At 51.3% G+C, this 22,287-nt stretch overlaps 1 protein-coding gene across 25 annotated transcripts in view; it reads right to left on the bottom strand.

Annotated features, from left to right (window-relative positions):
- The window catches only part of LOC138503201 (mucin-2-like), a 1,598,433-nt gene that overhangs the window by 625,601 nt on the left and 950,545 nt on the right, over positions 1–22,287 (bottom strand). For 23 of the 25 annotated variants that reach the window (XM_069622774.1, XM_069622776.1, XM_069622767.1 and 20 more), the window contains one exon: positions 20,049–20,111. The exons of the other annotated variants lie outside the window; for them this stretch is intronic. In XM_069622774.1, the coding sequence (XP_069478875.1) occupies positions 20,049–20,111 (63 nt within the window). The remainder of the gene's footprint in view (positions 1–20,048; positions 20,112–22,287) is intronic. 25 annotated transcript variants of the gene reach the window in all.

A 22,287-nucleotide genomic window follows, 5' to 3' on the forward strand; every position in this document is an offset into this window, starting at 1 on the left:
GCCTGGGACGTGGCACCGGATTCCTCACTCCCCGACGAGATCACAACCTGGGAGGGGAGCCGGGCCTTGCGTCTTCAGCTGGCGGTGCGATCCCCACCTCCACAGCACCTTCTCCGCCCTCTTCATCAGTTGACGCTGCAGACAGGGAGAAATAAAACACCGGCATCAGGGCACTGTACAATGGACACATAAACACATGACAGTTGTACATGAGTGGCATTGGCAAACCTCAGACATGGCATCACAATCGCCAAACCACATGTCATTTCAACTCGCACACATGAGCCATACCACAGCCATATCGCAACAGCCAGCACCATCCATACACATACAACAGCATGAGCAGGCAAAGGTGAGCCAGACATCACATGCAACACAGGGAGTGCACTACACATGCACACACACCACCACACTTGCATGCATGTGTACACCTCTGCCAACTATCGCAGTGTTCAGATTGACATCCATGTCACATCTGCCAATCAGGCTTCCACATTCCGCTGTCACATGCATCCATGTTGCATCACTGTTGCACCCTTGTGAAATACACACACATGCACATGTACACAGTGCTGATACATGCAGCTGAAAACAACATCCATGTGTGACATCACAAACATGCCTACTTACATACACATTCATCCAAACATGTGTTTGGATGCATTTGGCATGCAAGCCTACACACACAAGCACCATCCATGTCTCACACATGACAGCCCTCGCATGTGTTAGCCTCACGGGCCTGTACACCCCCCCATACTTGGCCCCATAAAAACACATGTGCAACCTGCACACTACTGGCACATCACCACACGCACAGCTCACAATCATGATGCATGTACACTTACCGCTCGACTCGAGACGGGTCTGCCTCTCAAGGACCTGGACGTGGAGCGCTGGGGATATGCATTCCAGGACCCTCATCTGATCGTCCGACAAGTGGCCCCGGCGCCCCTTAGCATCCGCTGCCTTCAAGAGGCGCCGGGCCTTGTTGAGGGTCCTGGACCTGAAGTCCTCCCAGCGCTTCTTGACATGATGGAATAGTCAGACTGCCACCCCATCTGCGTTGATGGCAGTCATGATGTTCGTCCAGATCCGAGTCCGTCCTTCCTTGTCGGCGTGCAAACTTCCGAAGAGGGCATCATACTGCCCCAGGACTTGCTCCACCAGGACACCAACTTCGGTGGCAGTGAAGCTGGTGCCCCTCTGCCTCTCTGGCCGGGGGTTGTCAGTGGTGCCAGATGTTGCAGTGCCCGACATGACAACCTCAGAGGCAGGAGTGGGTGGGCAACTGGGTCCTGGGGCTGGTCTGTGGAGCGATGGAATCCCAGTCGGGAGTCTTCGGTTCCAGCAGGGGTGGTCACAGCAACAGCACCCCTGGCTGATGTGCAGGCAGCAAATGGCAGGGCACGTGGGCAGCAGGCAATCAGGCAGCAGCAGATGGCAGGTGGGAGCGTGCTCGGGGATCTGGGGGGCAGTAATTCGGCCTTCTGGGCAGAAGCGTGGTCTTCCATGTGCTTACGCGTGGCCAGCTTGTTACGGAATGATTTGGCACGTGAAAATCCAGCACGTCTGCGTGTAATTCGAGGAAAGGGCCTTAGCGCATAAGCGCGTCAGCACATGTACGCAAATTCATTGGCCCAAAGGCCACCAGAGCGTATGCGCGTCTATGTCTTGCGTACGCGGGCATTTCCCTGAACACGGGTGCATGTTACACGTCCAATGACTGCACGTCAGAGTGTCAGCTCGTGTAATTAGAGGATGGGGCCTTAGCGCGTACACGCGGAAGTGACGCTGGACGTGTGGGCATGTTTAAAAGGTACGTGCAGAACGCCATTTCCTTGTACATGCTTTTCGTAGAGAGCGAGTGGGTGAAATCTGTATTTCTTGTCGGTTCACACGCGATTTACTTCACGGCGTTCCAAGTTCGTACTCCCTGTTACCTCTGACAGCTTTTTCTCTTCTTGTCTTTTTCCTGGGCCTGTTTCCTCAAACAGCGTTCACTTCTCCTGTTGTCCTGTCTCCTCAGACAGCGTACAATTCTTCTTTTGGCGGGGGTGTTGCCAACGCGCACACGCGTGTATTTTTCACACGATATTTCCTGGCAGACGGTGAGTCGCGCACGTATTTGACATCTGTGCTTGCCCCGTGTGTTGCCTACCCCTTCAGAGGTCAGTCTAGGCTGCGTGTGCCACGCATACGTTCATTTTTGTATTTCTGGGTGTCACAGCGTAGTGCAGGTTTATTTTTCCACGCACGTGGTCTAGGAGGGGTTGCGTGCACATTATCTCCCTTTTTCGGGGTGCCTGTGCGTTGCGTGACCCGTCATCTTCCACCAGGGGTCACATACAGCCTTGCTAGAGCACTAGGGTACAAATTCCATCTAATACCCTACCCCTTTGACCCCCAATTGCCCAGGACAATAGTTTACTGCAACTCCCATACGCACAACAACATCAGTGCCATGGTTGGGAGGCGAGCACGCGGTAAGGGTGGCAAAGGTGGGCGAGCCACAAGAGGTGGCCCTGGTGGATACGATAGGGGACGTGGCCGGGACTTGCAGGGTGCCCCTAGCCCCCCATGTGTGGGTGACCAGTCAGGGACACCCATGCCCCCCCCCCCTGGTTGAGGGTAACGTGGCTGACACCATCCCTGCTCAGCCCTTGTTGGACCAGCCCATTGTGGCACCAGACCTGGCACAGGGTGACTCCATGGCTGACTTCCAGGTCAGCAGGTCTAGGCCACATGTGGCGGTGCACGTTGGTGTCACCAGCCCATGTGGATCAGGGGCAGCTATGTCATCTGCTGCCCCGAGTAGGCAGGGAGGGGAGGCTGCAGGGTAGCTGCGGCTCCATCCACCCCAGCTCTGAGTCTCCTAGCCAGGACAGTGTCGGTCCTAGTCCATCCTGCTGACGTTCCCCCTGACTACATCACACTTCAGCTAATGCCTGCACCAAGTCCCATGGTGAGTGTTCATTCCCACACTCCTAGTCCACAGTCCACCGGGGCTCCTGCCCCTAGTGTCCTGAGCGGCGTAGGACACTCAGTATCACCACCACCTTCCAAGCGGAAGAGGAAGAGTGCTCGTCCAGTACAGGCTGATGCCCAAGACACGGCTACACAGTCCGGCCCACCAAGGAAGCCCAGCTTCAATCAGGCCGAACTTGATGCACTTGTGGAGTATGTGTCCGCACATGACAGCAAAATGGTGATTACTGCAGGATGCAAGACCACACCTGCACAACGTCAGGCACACTGGCAGACCATCGCAGACCTCATAAGTGCCCTTGGATTTGTGAGGCGCACAGCTAATGATTGCTACAAGCGCTGGAATGACCTGAAGCGCAGGGCAAAGAAAAAGCTGGCCTCAAGTCATGCCGCAACTCTAGTGACTGGAGGTGGGTCTCCAGCAGAGGACATAGAACTCACTCCACATGAGTATGTTGCTGGGACCTACGTCACGGAGGACAGATCCAAGGTGTGGGAGACCTGCCAGATTACGAGGTATTGTCCGGTGAGTGCACATGCATGTGTGTGTCATCCCTGTGCATGGTGTTTGTGTGAGTGCTTCTGATTGAGTGCCAGGTGAGGGGGTGTGTGCCTGAGTGGTTTCGGTCACCCATGTGCTTCATCCAATACATTCTGCGCACCAGGATTTGGGTGTTGCAGTATCCCTTCTGGCAACAGTAGACATTCAGCCCAACCTCACGCCAGTTGCCCTTGAAGTGTCATCTTGCCACAACATAGTTGCATATTATTCTGTGTTCATTCAGGCTGATTGTCTGCATTCCACCACTTTCACTAGGCATTTCTCAGTCCTATTGTCACATGTGTGACATGGCTAGGGTACATGCCATCTGTGTGATGGCATGTGTCATGTATGTGTATTGGACATGCCAATCACAGGCCAATATGTGATGGCACTGCTAGCCAGCATGCAGCAAATTTGTTGGTCTTCCATCTTGGTGTCATCAATGTGTGCCATTTGCCTCCCCTTCATACGCAGTGACAGTGCATGCATGGGAGGGTTATAGTCATGTGGGACATGTGTCAATGAAGTACTGTTTCTGTTGCTTCTCAGCCCTAATTGTGTGCCATGGTGCTAATGCCTGTTCCCATTTCTTTTCTTTCATGTCTTTGCAGGGGATGACACACTTGATACTGCAGGGGTTGTGGAGATGGTGCAGACCCAGCAGGGGTCTCAGGCCCGACCGGGCACCAGTGAGGGACGTGGTGTGGTGGTGGGTGAGAACCCACACTTGGTGCAGGCCATCATCTCAAGGGGTGTCTCTGGGTGCACCTCCCCCGAGCTCTATTCAGGTGTCGATTCGGATGATGAGACCTATGTGCCGTCACAGGTAAGTGTTTCTGGGAGGGATTCTGTACTGTCCAACCCACCTGCACCAGGGGTAGAACCCTAAATGGGGATATCAGTGTTGGTAGGTCCGCCTTTGGTGGTAACGGATGCAGGGTCACACTCTGCTACATCTGATCCTGTTCCTGGGCCAGCAGATCAGAGGGGGAATGCAGTCCTGCAGCCTCAGGTAGTGCCGGCACAGCAAGGCGCAGTTCGCCTTGCCCCAGACAGGTGTGGTGCCCGCCGATGCGGTGGCCGTACGCCACCTGGCAATCCCGCATGGGAGCAATCCATATACGGTATGGCAAACCAACAGGCAGCACCAACTGAGATGATGGCTCAGGCCATGGATTCCATTGTCCCCCAAGAAAGGCTGATTGAACAACTACAGCAGGCAACAGACTCCATTAGCCAGTCGCACAGGGAGGACATGTTGGCGTCCAACAGGGACAGGCGGGTGGCACTGGAGACTCTGCCGGAAGCCATTTCTATTGAGTCCCAGGGCCACAGGGAAGCCCTGAGGGTGGAACTCCGTCAGCTCAGGGTAACTCTGGTTGAGCTTGAGGCTTCAGCTAACACGAGGACAGAACAGCAGCTGTAGCGGCTCACATGTACGCTCTCAGCTGAGATGCAGGCAACTAGGGAGGAGGTCCGGGCATCCCGTGAGTTGTTGCATGGGGACCTCCGCACAATTATCCTCCAGAACCAGACCTTCCACACCAGCATGCTTGCTGCCATGGAGGACCAGACTAGGGCTTTGCGTGGGCTGCCTCCCATAGTGCCACCACCTCCTGATGCAGCTGCAGAGGGTGAGGAGAGCGACAGCAGCGATTCTCCCACAATAGGGTAGCCGTGCAGGCCATGAGCCCATGGAGGTGTTTTTTTTTCCGCAAGATCCACGCAGGTGGGTTTTGGTGTGCACCCTGTCCTCGGACCTTCTGGGTGGCCTCCCCCACCCCCCCCACCTCCCGGGCCCATTCATGGCCATTTTTGATTTTTGATTTTTGTTTTTTGATTTTTGATTTTTTGGACAGTGTGTTGCCTTCTGTGGCTCCCGTGGGCATATGCTGTATTGTGGCTGGGCACATGCAGGCTTGTCCTGAATTTGGGTTAGATGCTTGGTTTTGTGTGACACACATCCCTCCTGCTTCCCGTTTCCATGGGCTTGCAAAGGGTGTGCCCAAGTGACAATGACTTACACCGTGACGTTGGACTCCCATTTGATGTGTGGGCAGTCTGTAGTCAATACTGTGTATACATTCCTAGTGCATATTGTTGTTGTATTGTACACTGCATGGTGTATTGATATGTGCCTCTGCATCCATCTCATCCTCCTAATTTGCAGGTCCATTTGTCATGTCTTCACAAGGCGGTCTACTTTGGAAATGGAGTTCATGTTGTAAGCAGTGCACGTACACTTTTGCATGGTGCTAAGCTGTACAGTTGGAAGTGTTCGAAGTACTGGCATTATCAGGTAGTGAGGCTACCAATTTTTTAAGTCCGTACTGTCATGTTTATGGTAGGGTGGAGGTTGCGTAGGTGATTAGTATTATTGGTAAGTATTTGGTAATGTGTGTTGTTGGTCCTGCATTACAATGAGCATTTCATGTGTGTCCAGTTTCCATTAGGGACACTGTAGTTTGTGACACTTGGGTCATGTTGTGGGGATTAATTTGTTTGCTCACACATAGCATGACATGCCATGGCATGTTGTGTGGCCGTGTCGGGGAGGGGTTGGGTGACATGGCACTGTTCTCATGTTGTATTTTGCAAGTGGGTATTCATTTTTGCTGCATGGAAGTGTGTCTTTTGATGACACTGCATTGGTGGTGTTTGTGTAAGTAGGGATGCACACATTGTGACACTTCCAGATGAACAATCTCAGGCTGCTGTGGTTCTGACAGTTGACTGTCCCTTAATTCATCATAATTGTCAGATTGAGTCATCATTGATTGTCAGATGGTATGTGCCAGGGCTGTGTGCACTCCACAGGGGTGTGATTTCTATGTGAAGTAATTAGCCACCAGCTGCGTACGGGCTGCCTCACCCCGTGCCCTTTCCCCTCCCATGCGCAGTGGGCGTGTATGTGGTTAGGGATGTGGGGGCACCACCATGTCCACAGCCAGGCCCCGGCGTGTTGCAACATTGTGCAGGACACATGCTGCCACTATGATCCTGCACACTACTGGGGGAGCGTATAACAGCTGCCCACCACAACGGTCAAGGGAGCGGAAGCGTGACTTGAGCACTCTGAATGTGCGCTCCACTATGCCCCGTGTTGCAATATGGGCTGTGTTGTATCTTACCGCCGGAGCAGGGGGACAGGAGTGGGGGCCTGGTGGAGGGTGCCCTGCACTGCTGGGGGGTGGGGGTGCTGGGAGACATGCGTTGGTGGGCAGTATTGCAAGGTGACATGGGGGTTGGCTGGGGGGCATGGCCATGGTGGATGGGCTGCCTGCGGGACATGTGCAGGGGTGCAGGGTAGTCCCCTGTGGTGTGGGCTGCCTGCAGGGGCTGTGGAGGGTATAGAGGGAACAGCTGGGAGGACACACACGGCCAATTCACGTGTGGGACTCCCCGGCACCCCCGAAATACACGTAGGCTGCTGGATTCGCATGTGGAATTTCCAGCGCACCCGGAGTACACGTACCCTGCTGAAATTGCGTGTGAAACTTCCCGTGCACCCCGGAATACACATGCCCAGGCCAATCGCGTGTGGAACTTCCCGCGAACCCCGTGATACAAGCACACGATATTTTTCACACAGCGGGTGTCCATGTTTGTCGGTACCCCTTTGCACCTCATTTGTCCTAGAGGGCCACAGTATGGATCATTCATCATATGGGTGATGGGTGCATGTATATGTATGCATGTATATGGGTGCTTTTTGTTAGCGCTTATTTTGGCGCACATTTATTTCAGGCGCAGGGACGCTACCGCCTGCTTTCTTGTGGCGTACTTGTTTGGCCCTGTACGTGTCTTTGACCGTGCGCTGGTTTGCCCTATTCGATTCCATGAATACGAGTTGTAGGCGAGTGTGTGGGCGTTCTGCGCACTTGCCTCCTGTACGTCCCCCGTGACGCCCATATATTCACGCGTTGTTCCCCATTCCGAGTGTTACGCCCCGTGTTCCGCCTACTTTTGAAATGTGCGCCGCGCTATGTGCGATTTTTGCAGCGGCCGTGGCGCACGCCGTTGGATGTCCTGTGCACCGGCGTGCGCAGCGCACTTTTTCAGCGCACATCCAATATTTTTCTCGCGCATGGACTTCCATGAATCGATGTGCGCTGGTTTTCGCACTTTTACTGAGAATCGCACGTTTTGGCACCTCTGCGCTGGAATTCCATTAATCGGCTTGTAAGTCTTTGCCAATGTTCTTAGAAGTAGTTTGCCAGAAAAAGTGTTATATGTCGGATTAGGAGCAAACAGGACTCCAAAGTTGGGAAAGTTTCACAAACTTTCACTGCGGCAGAAAGGATTTCTACACTGCGTTTGCACAGTACCTTAAGTATGAAGAAAAATGCCAGTAACTCCCAACACGCCCCCACGCGCAGTAAAAAGCCAGCGAAATGCCTAACACAGCTCAAGCCGCCGTGCCATCCCTGGCCCAGCATACAGCCCCCCCAGCCAAATTCCACGTGATTCTCTGAGGTGCATCCGGGGTACGCAATGAGTTTCCACGCGATTCTGCTGGGGTGCTTTGCGGTACGCGAGGAGTTTCCACACGATTCTGCTGGGGTGCGTCCGGGGTACGCAATGAGTCCACGCACAAATTCACTTGAAGCTGACCCCTCCTGTTGGGACAGCCACACACCAGCCCCCATCACCGGTGAACACACCTTGCAGGCAGGCCACACCACATGGGACCCCCCCATCACCAGTGAACACACCACCAGGCAGCCCACACCACAAGGGACCCCTCAGCCCCCATTACCCCAGCCTGCAGGCAGCCCACACTACAAGGGAACCCCCCATCACCCTTATACACACCCCACAGGCAGCCCATACCACAAGGGACCGCCCAGCCCCCATCACCCCAGCTGGCAGACAGTCCACACAACAAGGGACCCTACAGCCTCCATCACCCCAGCCTGTAGGCAGCCCACACCAAAAGGGACCACCCCCATCACCCGTGAACACACCCTCAGGCAGCCCACACCACAAAGGACCCCGTAACCCCCATCACCACAGCCTGCAGGCAGCCCACACCACAAGGGACCCCCCATCACCCGTGAACACACCTCGCCGGCAGCCCACACCACAAGGGACCCCTCAGCCCCCATCACCCCAGCCTTCAGGCAGCCCACAAAATGGCACAAACTTTCAGTGCGGCAGAAAGGATTTCCACACAGCGTTTGCACAGTACCTTAAGTATGAAGAAAAGCTGTAGCTGAGGCAGTTGTTCCTGGCAATTCCTGCAGATCTCGCTGTTCCTGAGCTTCAGTCGTGGGGACAAGAAGGAGGACGGCGGGAGGTTCCTGCACTGCCCAGGGAAGAGGCCACAAGCTTGGTAAAACGTCGGGTTTAAGGTGTGAGTGCCTTAAAGTCCACAAACTGGTATCCTTCTCACTGGCTATCCTGTTTTCAACACCACTCTGATGAAAATTCGACCAGTATGGAGACGGTGTCCAGGTGGCTTACGAGTTGGTTGTTCCCACCAGCTCAAGGGAAGAAGTCGTCCTTGCAGGGGCTTCTCTGTCGAAGGAGTTTCAGGCAAGTTGGACCTCCATCAGGGCTTCACTGGGCAAACCAACGGTCCAGGAGTTGTAGCAGTCGTCTTCCTTCAGCTCGTCTTCGGGTTCTTTCGTTCCAGTGGTTGACTCTGCCTTCCAGTCCTAGAGCCTCGCCTTTTAAACAGTTTTCCCCCATTCATTCCAGCCTAGCTGTCACTCACCCAGCAGGGTGGCTGTCCTTGCGGGACAGTCAGGCAGCCATTCACACCAGAGTTCATTCAGGTCTCCTAGGAGACTAAGCACAGGGAGTTTCGGGCACCTCTTCACATTCTGTCCACCCCAGACACTCAGGTGCCAGAGGAGGGCTTCAGCACTGAAGCCCGCCAAAGGGCATCGAACAAAGGGACCAAACCTGGTTTGGCGCGCAGAGTTAAACACAAGAAGGACCTTTCCTAAAAGAAACAGTGAAAAAAGATGACCGGAGTCTGTTTTTACAGAGGGGTCATGGGCACCATATTGAAAAACATGGCTGACCCGATTTTTAGCTACCAGTGTTTGCGGTCGGGAAAAATCATGGTAGTTCATTCTAGAACCACTGCCACCAGCCATTTCAAGAGGAAAGGGTAACATGTGACTGTAACATGAGTGCTTAGACACAGGATGCTAGGCAACCCCTCCAGCCCCGTATAGGAAGTTAGTGGGCCTCATTACATGGTAGGCGCTAAACCATGGTGCTATTAGCACCATGGTTCATGCCGGTACCATACCGGTACCACCATGGAGAAAATAATTCCCCCTTTCTCCATGGCCCTTCCCCATTCCCATTTTTGCCCCATAGGGCTCAATGGGAATGAGGAAGGCGGTAATTCGGTACCGTAATTATCACCAAGGTCCCTTTGCGGGTCTCTACTTTAACGGCTGGTCTAGACCAGCCGTTAAGGTCGGTCCCGCAAAGGGACCTCGTAGTAAGGCGGTAAGGGTTTACCGGTACCGGTGCATTCCGTGTAATGAGGCCCAGTGTGTCTATGAATTTAAAAAGACTAGCAAAGTCAATTTAACTTTACATGCTCTGGGAGACGGTAGTCAGTCCCAGAGAAGGTATTTGAACCTTGGGGAGTCTGAAAGACACCCCTGTGCCAATGCACTGAAGGTGCTGTTTGACACACAAGACAAAGATGATGCCTATGGAGTTGTTTAATACTCCATATCCAAAGAACACAAAAGTACAACACACATCAAAATACATGAAAGAGTGGGGAAAAAGGCTCTCACTCTTTCCAGGTAAAAATTAAAATCCTTGAAATCCAGCAAAGTTGCTGGGGGTCTCAAAAGGTAAAGGAAATTAGCACATTTTTCAGACTTCTCCCTAACAGACTCCAACGTGCACCTCTCAAACTCCCTGCAAGTCTACTCGAGTGCCTCAGCCCGCCTCTCTGCCCGAGGCAGTGAATCCTCCGCCCTGGCCATGGCGAGTCTTGCCTTCCGTGCCCGCTGCCGCTCTGACCTGATCTGCTGCCCCAAATGCTCCAACACAGAAGACATCCTTGTTGTAAGGTCCACGTGTGCCTCCTGCATGATGGCCAATACCTGCCTCTCTGCCATTGATGGCCCCGAGTCCTGTGGCTGCCAAATAGCCCAGTGCCTCCGGTATGATGTTAAACCCCGGTGCCGTCGTGCATGTGCCCTGCTCCTTGGTGTCTGCTCTTCCTCCATTGCCACAGCTCCTGTCGCCGGCTGGATCTGCGTGGTGACCACCTCGGCTGATCCCACTTGGACTCCCGACTCTGGCAGGGGTGTGTTCTCTACCAGACTGGCCGCCGGGCATGGGACAGGTAGACAGGGGGCCCTGGTGGTATCTGGGATGGAAGACGGCAGGGAGGACGACTGGCGTACAGAGGAGGAAGACGGGAAGAGGGGTCCCATAAGTGGCCAGACGATGCACCCATTGCAAGACAAGGCAATGTGCTAGCCAGTGCAATAGATGGACGACCTCATCGTGATGACGTGCAAGCCCCCGATTGGCAGCCTGCACATCATCACGGATGGTGCCTGTCCACCTCATGACACCGACTAGCACAGGTTCCACCCTGTCCGGAATGGCGACATCCGCAGGTATTGGTGTTTCCGTTTTTGTTGAAACATCTGCCACCTGTGGGTGGGTCCGGCCTGAGGCATGCCCGCAGGTGCATACTGATCGCAGTCCCAGGGGCAGGATTAGGCACAGACCCCTCCACGGCGACCTACACTGCCTCCTGAGCCTGGACTGCACCAGTCACACCCAGGTCATCACCCCCGCCAGGCCCAACAGGCTGGGTTGATGCGGCCTCCTCCTACCCCACCAACCTCGATGCCTCCCCACCGTCTTCCGCAGCGTCTTGCCCCTGTGCGGGCTCACCTGTCCCTCCCACTGCAGAGAAGTCCAGGAGCACCTTCACCCTCTTGGACCTACCCTCAGCAGCTGGGGCCGTTGTCTCGGACACATCACCAGTCTCTTTGCTCCCTGAAGATAAAACTACCTGGGAGCGTTACTGCGCCTTGCGTCTGTGCCTGGTGGAGGCACCCCTGCTGCCTTGCTCCACAGCGCCTCCTCCGCCCTCTTCTTCCATCGTCGCTGTGGATAGGGAGACATTGAATACAAGCATCAGGGTACTGAACATAGGTCTGTTTGTCACAAAGCAAATGTACATGAGTGTCACCGTTTAATGTCACAACCATCATCACCTCCATGACACACACGTCAGTGCATTCACCTCACATGCCTCGTGGCACATACACACCTCACTCACACACATCAGCTGACAGTCATGAAGCAGGCCATGGAGCTAGCACATCAGAGTGCACAAGAGGTTGATTTAGCTGCATGAGTCAATCACACAATCTACTGCTCAAGCAACATCCATCCTGGAGTGCTAGCCAGTCACACACTCACTCTTCAGATACATGCACATATACACCATGCATGTCCATGATGTTTCAAGAAGCACACATGTGTGACACCTCTCACATGGCCAAGTCCAGACACATGAAACCAACCATGTGCACGTTGTTACAGGCTGCCGTGCATCACACATTGCTACACGATCACTGTTGTTGTCACACATGCTTGAATGGACTCACATGCAGCACTGTCTGGGACATGCACACAGACATCCGTACAAGAGGCATACCTGCCATGAGGTCAAGGTGCACACTCCAACCACACATCAACATGCACATGCACTGTTGATGGCACCAACACATGGACAGTTTACCAGTCGACTACAGACAGATCTCCAAGACCTGGGTGTGCAGCTCCGGGTAGAACCGCTCCAGGACCTGCATGTTGTCAGTGGTCAGATGGACCCGGCGCCTCCCTTGGTCGTCACCAGCCTTGACGAGGCACCAGGCCTTGCTGCGGGTCCTGGCTTTGTAGTCCTCCCAGCGCTTGTGGACATGCTGGTAGTCGCGGGGTGCCACCCCTTCCTTGTTGATGGCACCCACAAGGTCCACCCAGATCTTCGTCCGTCCTTCCTTGTCGACTTGCGGTGGTCTGTGGAAGAGGGCATCATGATGCCGCAGGACTTTCTCCACCAGGAGGCCAACTTCCCTTGCGGTGAAGATAACAGCCCTCTGCCTCGCTGCCATGTGGTTGGCACTTGCCTACGATGACGTGGGTTCACACATGGCAACCCCCAATGCAGGTGTGGGTGGCCAGGGTGGTCCTGTGGCTGAGCTGTGGAGCGGTGGTCTGGCACATCGGGAGTCTTCTGGATCAGCAGAGGTGGTCACAGGTCCAACGACGACAGGAGCACTGGCAATGGCTCTAGAGCAGGCACCAAAATTGCAGGGCATGTGGGCAGCTGGCAAACATAGTGGGCAGGCAGCAGCAGATGGCTTTTAGGAGGGAGCTCAGAGCACTTGGAGGCAGGTAAATGGGCTGTTAGGCAGGAGCGTGGGTCTTCCGTGTCACTCGCGTGGACAGCCCGAAAGAGAGTGACTCTGCATGTGCGGAAACAGCGCTTTAGCGTGGAATCAGAGGAAAGGCCCTATGCGCGTAATTTACGTGACAGGCGCTGAACATTGGGCGTTGGCATTCAAGATCGGGATAAAGGTGTGCGTGGAAAACATTACAATGTATGTGCAATTCGTAGCGGACGGACGAGTGGACGTTTTTCCTTTACAGGTAGGCTACCGTGGGTTCACGTACACGTAATTTTCTTTTTTGGGATGCCTGTGCGTTACGCGGCCAGTTTATTTTTCCCCACAGGTTACATTGAGCCTTGCTGGAGCACACTGGTACGTTTTACATCACGTACCCTGCCCCCTCACACAAATAGCCCAGGACAATTGATAGCTGCACCTCCCATTGCACTAATACATCAGTGCCATGCCTGGGAGGCCAAAAGGTGGGAAGCGAGGCAAAGGTGGGCAAGCTGGCTGAGGTGGGCAAAGTGGGCGAGGTGTCAGAGGTGGCTGAAGTGAGCGAGGTGTCTGAGGTGTCCCAGGTGTAAGGGTCCATGCAGGGAGAGGTATGCTCCCCACCCAACAGGGTCAGAAAGCTGCAGGGGCAACTGCAGCAACCACCACCTAGGCTCATGGGTCACCCAGCCAGGACTGCAGTGGTCCAGGCCCAGGCCCAGAGTGGCTCAGGGACAGATTTCCTTGTCCCTAAGGCCAAGACACGTGTGGTGCAGGGTCCTGGCATCAGCACCCATTTACGTATACCTGCAAGCAGACCTTCTGTCGTAATATTAGTGGCTGTTGCCATAGGCAAGTCCACTAGTACTCCAGCCCCTACCGACCCAAGTGGTCCCAGACACTCAGGGTCTGCACCACCTTGCAAGAAGCAAAAGCGTGCTGTAGCGGTACTGACTCAGACCCAAGACACAGCACAGGAGTCCCACACGTCGAGGAAGAGGAGTTTCTGTGATGAGGAACTGGACATCCTCGTGAACTATGTGGTGGAACACGACCGTGACATGCAGGTGCAGGCAGGGAGCACACATACGCCTGCTCAGCATATGGCCCACTGGCAGTGCCTCGCGGATCGTATAAGCACCTTGGGCAATGAGAGGTGCACAGCTGGTGAGGTGGTGAAGCGTTGGAATGACCTCCGACGCTGAGCCAAAGTTAAGCTGGCTGGCAAGTAAGCCTCTACTCTAGTGACTGCAAGTGGGACACCACCAGAGAACGATGAACTCACTCCACATGAAGTGATCATTAGTGATTTCATTGAAGTGGAGCAGTTCCAAGGCGTGGGAGACCTGCCAATGTATGAGGGATTGTCCGGTGAGTGGTGATGGATGTGTGTCGAGGCCATGTGTATATTGCTTGGATGATGTGTTATGATTGTCTGTCAGTTCTGACTACATTAACATGACTGCCATGTGTGAACCATGTAATGTTGGACTGATACGTGCTTGTTGTCATGCAGACTGCATACAAACGATGTGCTGGAGATGGTCTACATCCTTAGTTCTTCCGAACTATACACTCTTTTATGTTATCCTTACATTCTATATATGACACCGGTCCCCAGTAATAATTTTATTTTTGATTCCACTGGATTTCTATTTTTTGGGTAAACGCAAAAACATAACGTATGTGCAAAACTTTTCAATGGCAGACTTGCCTTTAGGTATGTGGGAGGGTCACAGCAACCAGTGGTTCTGGTGCGCCCTACCCTGGTTTCTGGGACCACCGTTTTACTCCTGACAAGGAAGAAGTCTTTGAGAAGTCCACCTTGTGTCCCTTCTCTATGATGCTGCAGACCCATGGATCAAACCCCATCACTTAAGACTGGTATGTAAAAGCCCTCAGAAGGCCTCCTACCGGGTTGAACTCTAGCAGAGATGGATAGTCTGGCTCAAGGTTTTCCAATACCAGTGGATGTAGATGGTGCATGCTGACCTCTGCTCAGAGAGGATCTACATCTTCCTGGCAACGATCGCCTCACTTGGCATATCATAGACCTGCATGGCTGTTTCCAAGGGACACCTGCTTTCCTTGGAAAGGGTAAGAATATTTTCTGTCCTCAAATGGCTTCTTTATCATTCCATCCAAGTCGCGTCCAAAGAACCTCTGTCCCGGGAATGGTATATGCGGGATCCATATTCTTCTGGGCAGCAGCTGTCTTTCATTCCCGAATATGAAGATTGCATCTGGCCGCCACTGTTGCACTCCCTGATATTGCTGCAGCTGGAATTGCGTCCATCACTGTCTGACATCGGATGCACCTATCATTCCATGTTGACAAGTGTCTTAACAGTCTGCTTCCTCCTCCATGAAAGAATACATCTTTTGCAGTCTTAAGTGCAGATTGCGCTAGTAGACTAAGAACATTCATGATTGCAAGGAGAGGTTTGATCTTGCATAACCCTTCATAACTGCATTAACCTTTTTTCCATCACATCTCTGGGGTCCTTATCCTCTGCAATCATGATATGATATATGATATGGCATTTATAACGCCCTGTACACACGTGTTTCTAGGCGCGACAAGACATGGGGGGAGCATAGGGAGGACAAAACAACGTCCTTACTAGGCCTTGTGTCATTCAGATCGCGCAAGTGCAGGGAAGTGGAATGGGAGAAGTGCCAAGGGGGTGGGGGAGGGAGGAGAAGTGCAGGTATTCAAAAAGTGCAGCCAGTGGGCGACTCAGTGCAGGTAAATAAGAAAGTTCAGCCAATGGGTGGCTAATAACTGCAGAGAGAAGGGACTGTAGGGTTACAGATACAGACCACAAGTGCTGGGGGGGGCAAGAGGCAGTGCAAGGTGCAACTGGACATGCAGGGACCTGGGCCCAAGTTCAGAGGGTGGCCAGGTGACCAGTGCGTGGAGCAGACAGGTCATCAGCAGGGGAGAGGAAGAGAGAAAGAGGAAGCGAAGAGGATGGTCTTGAGTTGCTTCGGGAAACTGATGTGGTTCTGCTCAAGTTTTAGAGAGGCAGGGAGGATGTTCCAGAGGGAGGGCCCAGCCAAAGATAGAGATCTGCCCCCAACTCTCTGCTTGGAAAGACCACTGACCCTCAGAGAGTTGGAGGTGGATGAGTGGAGAGCTCGAGTAGGGAGATGTTTAGAAAGAGACAGTTGGAGGTAGTGCGGTCACAGGCTCCAGAAAGCCTTGTGGATGATGCAGAGTGTCTTGAACTTGATCCTTGCCACCACTGGGAGCCAATGAGGAGATTTCAAAGCTGGAGCGATACGATGCCTGGGCTTCAGGCCAAGGACAAGTCTTGCAGTCCTGTTCTGGATAAGTTGCAGAGGCAGGAAGATTTAGAAAGAGGCTGTTGCAATAGTCCAGCCTACAGAGGACCAGAGCGCTGGAGACAGTGAGCTTCTGGGGGAAAGTGAGGAAAGGAGGAAGACCTCTGAGGAGGTGCAGCTGATAGTTTGACTTCTTAGTAATGTCAGAGATGTGAGCAGAGAAGGAGAGGGTGGAGTCGAAGATGACCCAAGGTTCTTAGCCTCACAGGTGGAGGAGGAAGAGGTCCCAGAGTGGGCAGCCAGGGCGAGAAAGGAAAGGAGGGAGCTGGTGTTCCGATGAGGAGGATCTTCATCTTACTGGCATTAAGGCAAAGATTATTGGCAGCACACCACTCCTGAATTGTGGACAGACAGTCTGGAATGAGAGAAGGAGTAGAGGTGGCCGAGAGGAGCCTGAAGGAGAGCTGGGTGTCATCCGCATGACACTAAAAGTTGGAGCAGTGAGCAGTGATGCAGTGGGCAAGAGGTGGCAGGTATTGGGTGAACATCCAGGTAGAAAGGTTAGACCCCTGGGGAACACCACATTGACGCCTTCCCTGTAAAATGGTGGATCATGGAATCCACCTTGACATTCTCTGCTAGATAGGTGGCCATATCCTGGACACCTTTTTGATTGGAATGCAAGGATTATAGTCTTCTCTAGGTCCACCCATCACCTGTTAAGTGCTTTTTGACCTGAATGTAAGACCGGAAATGTGTTTGAGGAGATGGCATCATATCTGCTGAGATAATCCCTTTTCTCTTCCTCCACTTTGCCATCTGTCAAATCCAATGTTCCCATACATTAGCAAGGTGACTTCTTGTTTGAAATGTACTGTCCCTTAGCATCTGGATCTTCTTCCTTAACTCATATTTTCTGCTGCCACTGTGCTCTCTCTTCCTGTACTGCAGCTGCCACATTCCTCTGTTCTGGGGAGGGAGGAACCAGGAACTCCTTTAGCTGCCCCTCCACTTTTATGGACAGCAGAGGAGGGTATCTGATCTGTCTATGGGATCTGGTCCTTCTAAGTGAATGTTATGTATTGTCATGTTATGATATATGGCATTTGTATAGCGCTGAGTGCCATTGGTAGGGCCTCAAATTGCTGTGGGTGAACGCCCTTGGAGGACAGAAGTCCAAGGTATGAGAACTGCTAAGAGGATTTTAGAATGCGTGTGCTCATCTTAGCCAGTATGAAGGCAGGTAGGGGTGGCTAAGTCCTTGCTAGAGACCAATGGATATCTGGCTGGTGTATGGATGCTGAGATGGGCTGTCTGGAGAGTAGGCGAGTCAAGGAGACTCACTATGTACCCAACTAGACCACTTTTTTCGTGGGACTTAGCTGCATTCTAGCGAAGGAGGTGGTGTGCAATGTGAGTATGAGCAGTGGATTGTTTCAGATGTATGAGTGTGGGTGGTCATGCTCCGGCCGGGACACAGCTTTCTTCCATTGAGATGGAGTGCGATACGTACCCGGGAGTCATGGCTGGTGTGTAGTTGCGATGAGTGAATGCAGATCATACCATGCGGATTGACTGGAATCCTTTCTGTGCGTGCTTGGTGCTCGGTACTGTTTTGTTGTCTCCTCAAATGATTCATCGAAGACCCCACCTGCCAGTCTGGGGGTGATAGTTCACCCATGAGTTGGACTAGGTCTGTCAAGATGCAGAAGGGAAGAGCCAGGTCTTGAATGCCTTCCGGAAGGTGAGGTGGTCTTCAATGCGGCGAATGCTAGAAGGGCTAGAGTTCAACATGGTGGATGCTCGGATGGAGAAAGTGGATCCCCCTCATCATGAGTGAATGTGGAAGGAGCGGACTGGTCACAGAGTGTCCCTGTAATGCCTGCTCCACACATGCCTCGAATTACTCCTATGACTGGAGTATGCAGATCTGTGCAGAGATTTTATGAAATTCTCACTGTTTGGGGAACGGGAAAGGGATCAACTATTCCGCCTCCATTCGGCATTCATACTGCGCCGACAAGGATTGCATAGCCACTAGAGAAACCTTCAGAAAATTCCAAGCAGAACCACTGCACTACCTACCTAGTGTGCACATCTCTTTAACCAACCTGCCCCCATTCTTCCCAGGTCATGTGCATTTCCTTCTCATGTTGTCACATTCCTGAAGACAGTCCACGAAAAGACGCCATCCTCTAGCACTGAGCTGTGCCTGGTGCATCTATAGAGAGATCAACATGGTCCCCTGAAACTTTCAGCTTTGCTGGATGCTTTAGGGGCCAGCAGTCCACCAATTCTCCTCCCCTTTCTACACTGCATACCAACTGTGGGCTGGAAACTCCTGGAATGGACACGACCCAGCTGCAGCCCATCTGTTTCACAGAACGAAACAATCAGGAGGACCTGGGTCGCTGCTGCTCCTTACATAATTAAGGGAAGGGTTAGAGAAGGAACTACAGTAGTCTGGGAAGATAGGCAAAGAAAACTCCTGTGAAAATATTCTGAGGATCATCGTAAGCATCATAAGTGAGGATTGCAACAAGGGAGGGGTCCAAGGGTAATGCACGTTCCGCTTCCTTATGTGTATGTGTGTTTTCCACAAGTCATGCCCATATCCAAATGATGATAGCAGTAGACCTCTCGGGTGGGACACAAACTATTAAGGCAACCTCCCACTTTCTTGTCACAGATATACCCCGCATTCTTTCATAACTAGAAAATGCATCTCTGTGGGTATGGGAATGGGGGGCTTGGTTGCTGCTTTGACTTACCGCATTTGTAAAGCTAGAAGTGGTCAGGCTCTCTGTCAGAATTATTGATAACTCTTCCTGTCTCCTATGGATGCAAAATCTGTGAAGGGCTTTAGTGTTTCCTTCAACCAGATCCCAACCCTAAAATTGCGATCAATTTGTTATCAAGGATATACTTGTTTAAAGTGATAGAAAATGATAATGTGACTTTCAGCATCAGGAGTCTCTTGCATGTTATTTATTTACCTATAACATGTGCATTGTGCATATTACAATATTACTTGGGTCACAGTACCAGGTGATCAAAATATTGGCCGTAACAATAACCAAAGCAGGAAAACATGAGAATCGAAATGGAATTCTGATAGCAGGAGAAAAGCAGAGCCTTGGTGTCTTTCTTGAATTAAGTCTCAGATGGTGCCAGAGAGGTTGATGCAGAGTTTGGGTGCTTGGGTGAAAAACGGCCTGCGGGATGGTTGGAAGTGGCTGTTATAACTACGTGGGCGTAGGAGGATCCAAGTGAATACGCAGGAGTATCTGGAGAGAAATTGGGCCATGCATATGGATTTCAGATAGAGTGATCTAAGTTTGTTTCTGACACAAGTCAGTGGATGGGAATCAGGTCAGGGATGATGTGCTCTCATTTTATATGTCCAGGTTCATTAGTGGTGGTATTGCTCTCGATTTTCTCAAATCTGCCCAATATGCATTCCAGTTGTGACCATCAATGCATTTCCACTACCTTCTTACGCTCATTCATCCACATCAGTCCTTGTCTTTGTAGATCAATTCTTGGCATATCCATCTAGTTGTGGCCATCCATACAGTCCTTCATTTGTTCATCTTTGTAAAGCCTCCAACTGCTTCTCTTTGTTAACCCATCATTGTCTCCACTGGTGATTTGGTCATAGGCTCATCAAGCCTCTCACCTTTAGCCATCAAATTGATTTCACTTTCATACTAAGAACCCAAGCCCACAGCCTCTATATAATATGCTGTCTCCAGCACCCAGCATTTACAGTTCCAAGCACCATAAACAATCATCATCCTTACAAAATATAATCTGATGGAACTTGCATTTACCTGTTGATGTTCGTTCTATCACTGGTGTTTTTGTTTCTGCTGTTGTTAATTCTGTTGATGTCACTGTCATAGAGAAGCATATTTTTTATTATTATTATTATGGTATTTATTGAGCGCGCACTAGCTTCAAGCTTTACAGAGGTATACAACAATACAGATGCATAACGGAGTGATTTCAGAAGTAACAACAGATCATCAGGCCACAAAATAAGAGAATGTGAGACAAAGGAGATGAACAGTGGCATGTTTAGGCTCTCTAAGAATAGGGGAAGCTGTAATGTTAATCACATGACTTAAGTGTACATGATCAAGAGCCTTGCAGTGGGACTTTATAGGGATTCTGTGTAGGGATGTGCGCATCCAGCTCTGCTACAAAGAGCACTGATTTTTTTTTTACTGACAGCTTTTGCGGATCCCATCCTTTTATGCAACATATATTTTACATGCTGAATTGGATTTAACATACATAGCTGACCTAACTGCACTTGTTCCTTAGAGATTTGGATGGATGATATAGAATAATGAGGTGGTGGATATTACTAAAGGATTGATTCATGGAATTTTAAGCAGGCTGAATATTGACTCTGAGCGCATTCAGCGCGCAAAACCCTCTGCTTCGATTCATGGAATCGACTTTGCAGGCCTTTTCGGGAACTTCCGGGGACTTTGTGCAGGTCAGTGAAGGCTTTGAGTTCTGTCGTACGCTATGCACGACACTCCACGCAGGGTGTGGTTCGGGCCTGTGCACTGATTTAAATAGGGGGCAGAACATGTATTTTCCCTTTTCCCCATGCAGAATGAGGAAGAACAAGCAAGAACATGGGCGTGTCGAGGGATGGGCCATGCGAAGAAAGCGCATGCACAGCACTGCACTAAACCAAGCGTATTCATGGATTTGACCGCGCAATGTCACGTCAGGGAAAACAGCACGCAAAGCTCCTGAGCACAGCGCAACATGAAAGCATCTGCAAAGTGCCAATTGCGAATCACAGCACAAAGGTAAGGTCTGATCGGGATATGAGGGGTGCGGAAATGCAGGTTGGGGTGCCAACCGCAGTTAGCGGTGCGCGTATGCAGATTAGCGTGGTGCAGCCACAGTTTGCGGGGGTTCGCACGCAGATTTACCAGGCCCCAACTACAGTTATGAAAAATATGCATATTGCCGGGCTGCTGTTAATAGGTACAGGAGAACCCATGCAGTGTCACCGGGGTGCTGCCTTGGTTGCGGGGGGACAGCACGCAGTATTGCCAGGGTGCATGATGTTGCAGAGGAGGAGGGTGCAAATGATGGTATATGTGGCTGTATTGGCTTTGCCTGGGGGCGTGTCGGGGGAGTTTCACTGGCAACTCGATTTTCTTTGCACATTAGGTTTGTTTGCCACTTAAATTCCATGAATACGCAGAGCACGTAAAGCAGCTTTCTGCGGGAGAGCAGGGGCATTGCGGGATCTTTGCACGTTGTCTATGAATTGGGCCCTAAGTGAATTAGCAAGGAGAAGTTGTCAAACTTTACATCGAGAAATCACCTTACTTAAACACATTAAAGACATCTTACATTGTTAGGCCTCGCTAGAATGCCTGAGCATCCAGAATCAATTCTTAGTGGTGCTACATATCTTTTTAAGGGTTTATATTTAAGAGAAGATTTGGGCAGTTTGAAAAGCACGGTTAATAAGCATCTGCCTATCTCACAGCCTCTGGGTGTAGACAGATACTTGGAAGGAGTTCCACATTTTAAGCATTGCTGATTGTTGACACAGTTCAGATTGGATTTACTTCAATGAAGATGACCGGGCCAAAATGAAAGAGAATAGTTCTGAGTTTAAATGCCCACAGGTGTTAATTGGTTTATCTTTTCCGACTTTCACAATATATAGAATGTGCTTCAATATTAGAATTGTTTAATTGGAATCTTGCTGAACTATGGTTTAATCTGCTATTGAACACATTTCTAACTTCAATCCTCGTTATTAAGGAGAAGGTAATTTATGAATATGGCAGAATGACGTAAGTAATTAATAGTCGTTTTTATTTAATGTTACTCTTTTTAGTAATTGTTTACTGTATTGTGGTTGATGAGTGTTTATTGTATTTAAAATTGTTCTTTCATGGCGCATGATATTCTGAAATAAAGAAAGGATTGATTATGAAATGCAATGTACAGCAGTCTTACATTGTGCTCTTCTGCCATTTTGTTGGGCAGACTGCATGGTGGTAATGGTAAATCATGGGGTATTTC

The sequence above is a fragment of the Ambystoma mexicanum genome, chromosome 11 (genome assembly GCF_040938575.1).
Source record: "Ambystoma mexicanum isolate Mex_15411 chromosome 11, UKY_AmexF1_1, whole genome shotgun sequence".
NCBI lineage: Eukaryota > Metazoa > Chordata > Amphibia > Caudata > Ambystomatidae > Ambystoma > Ambystoma mexicanum.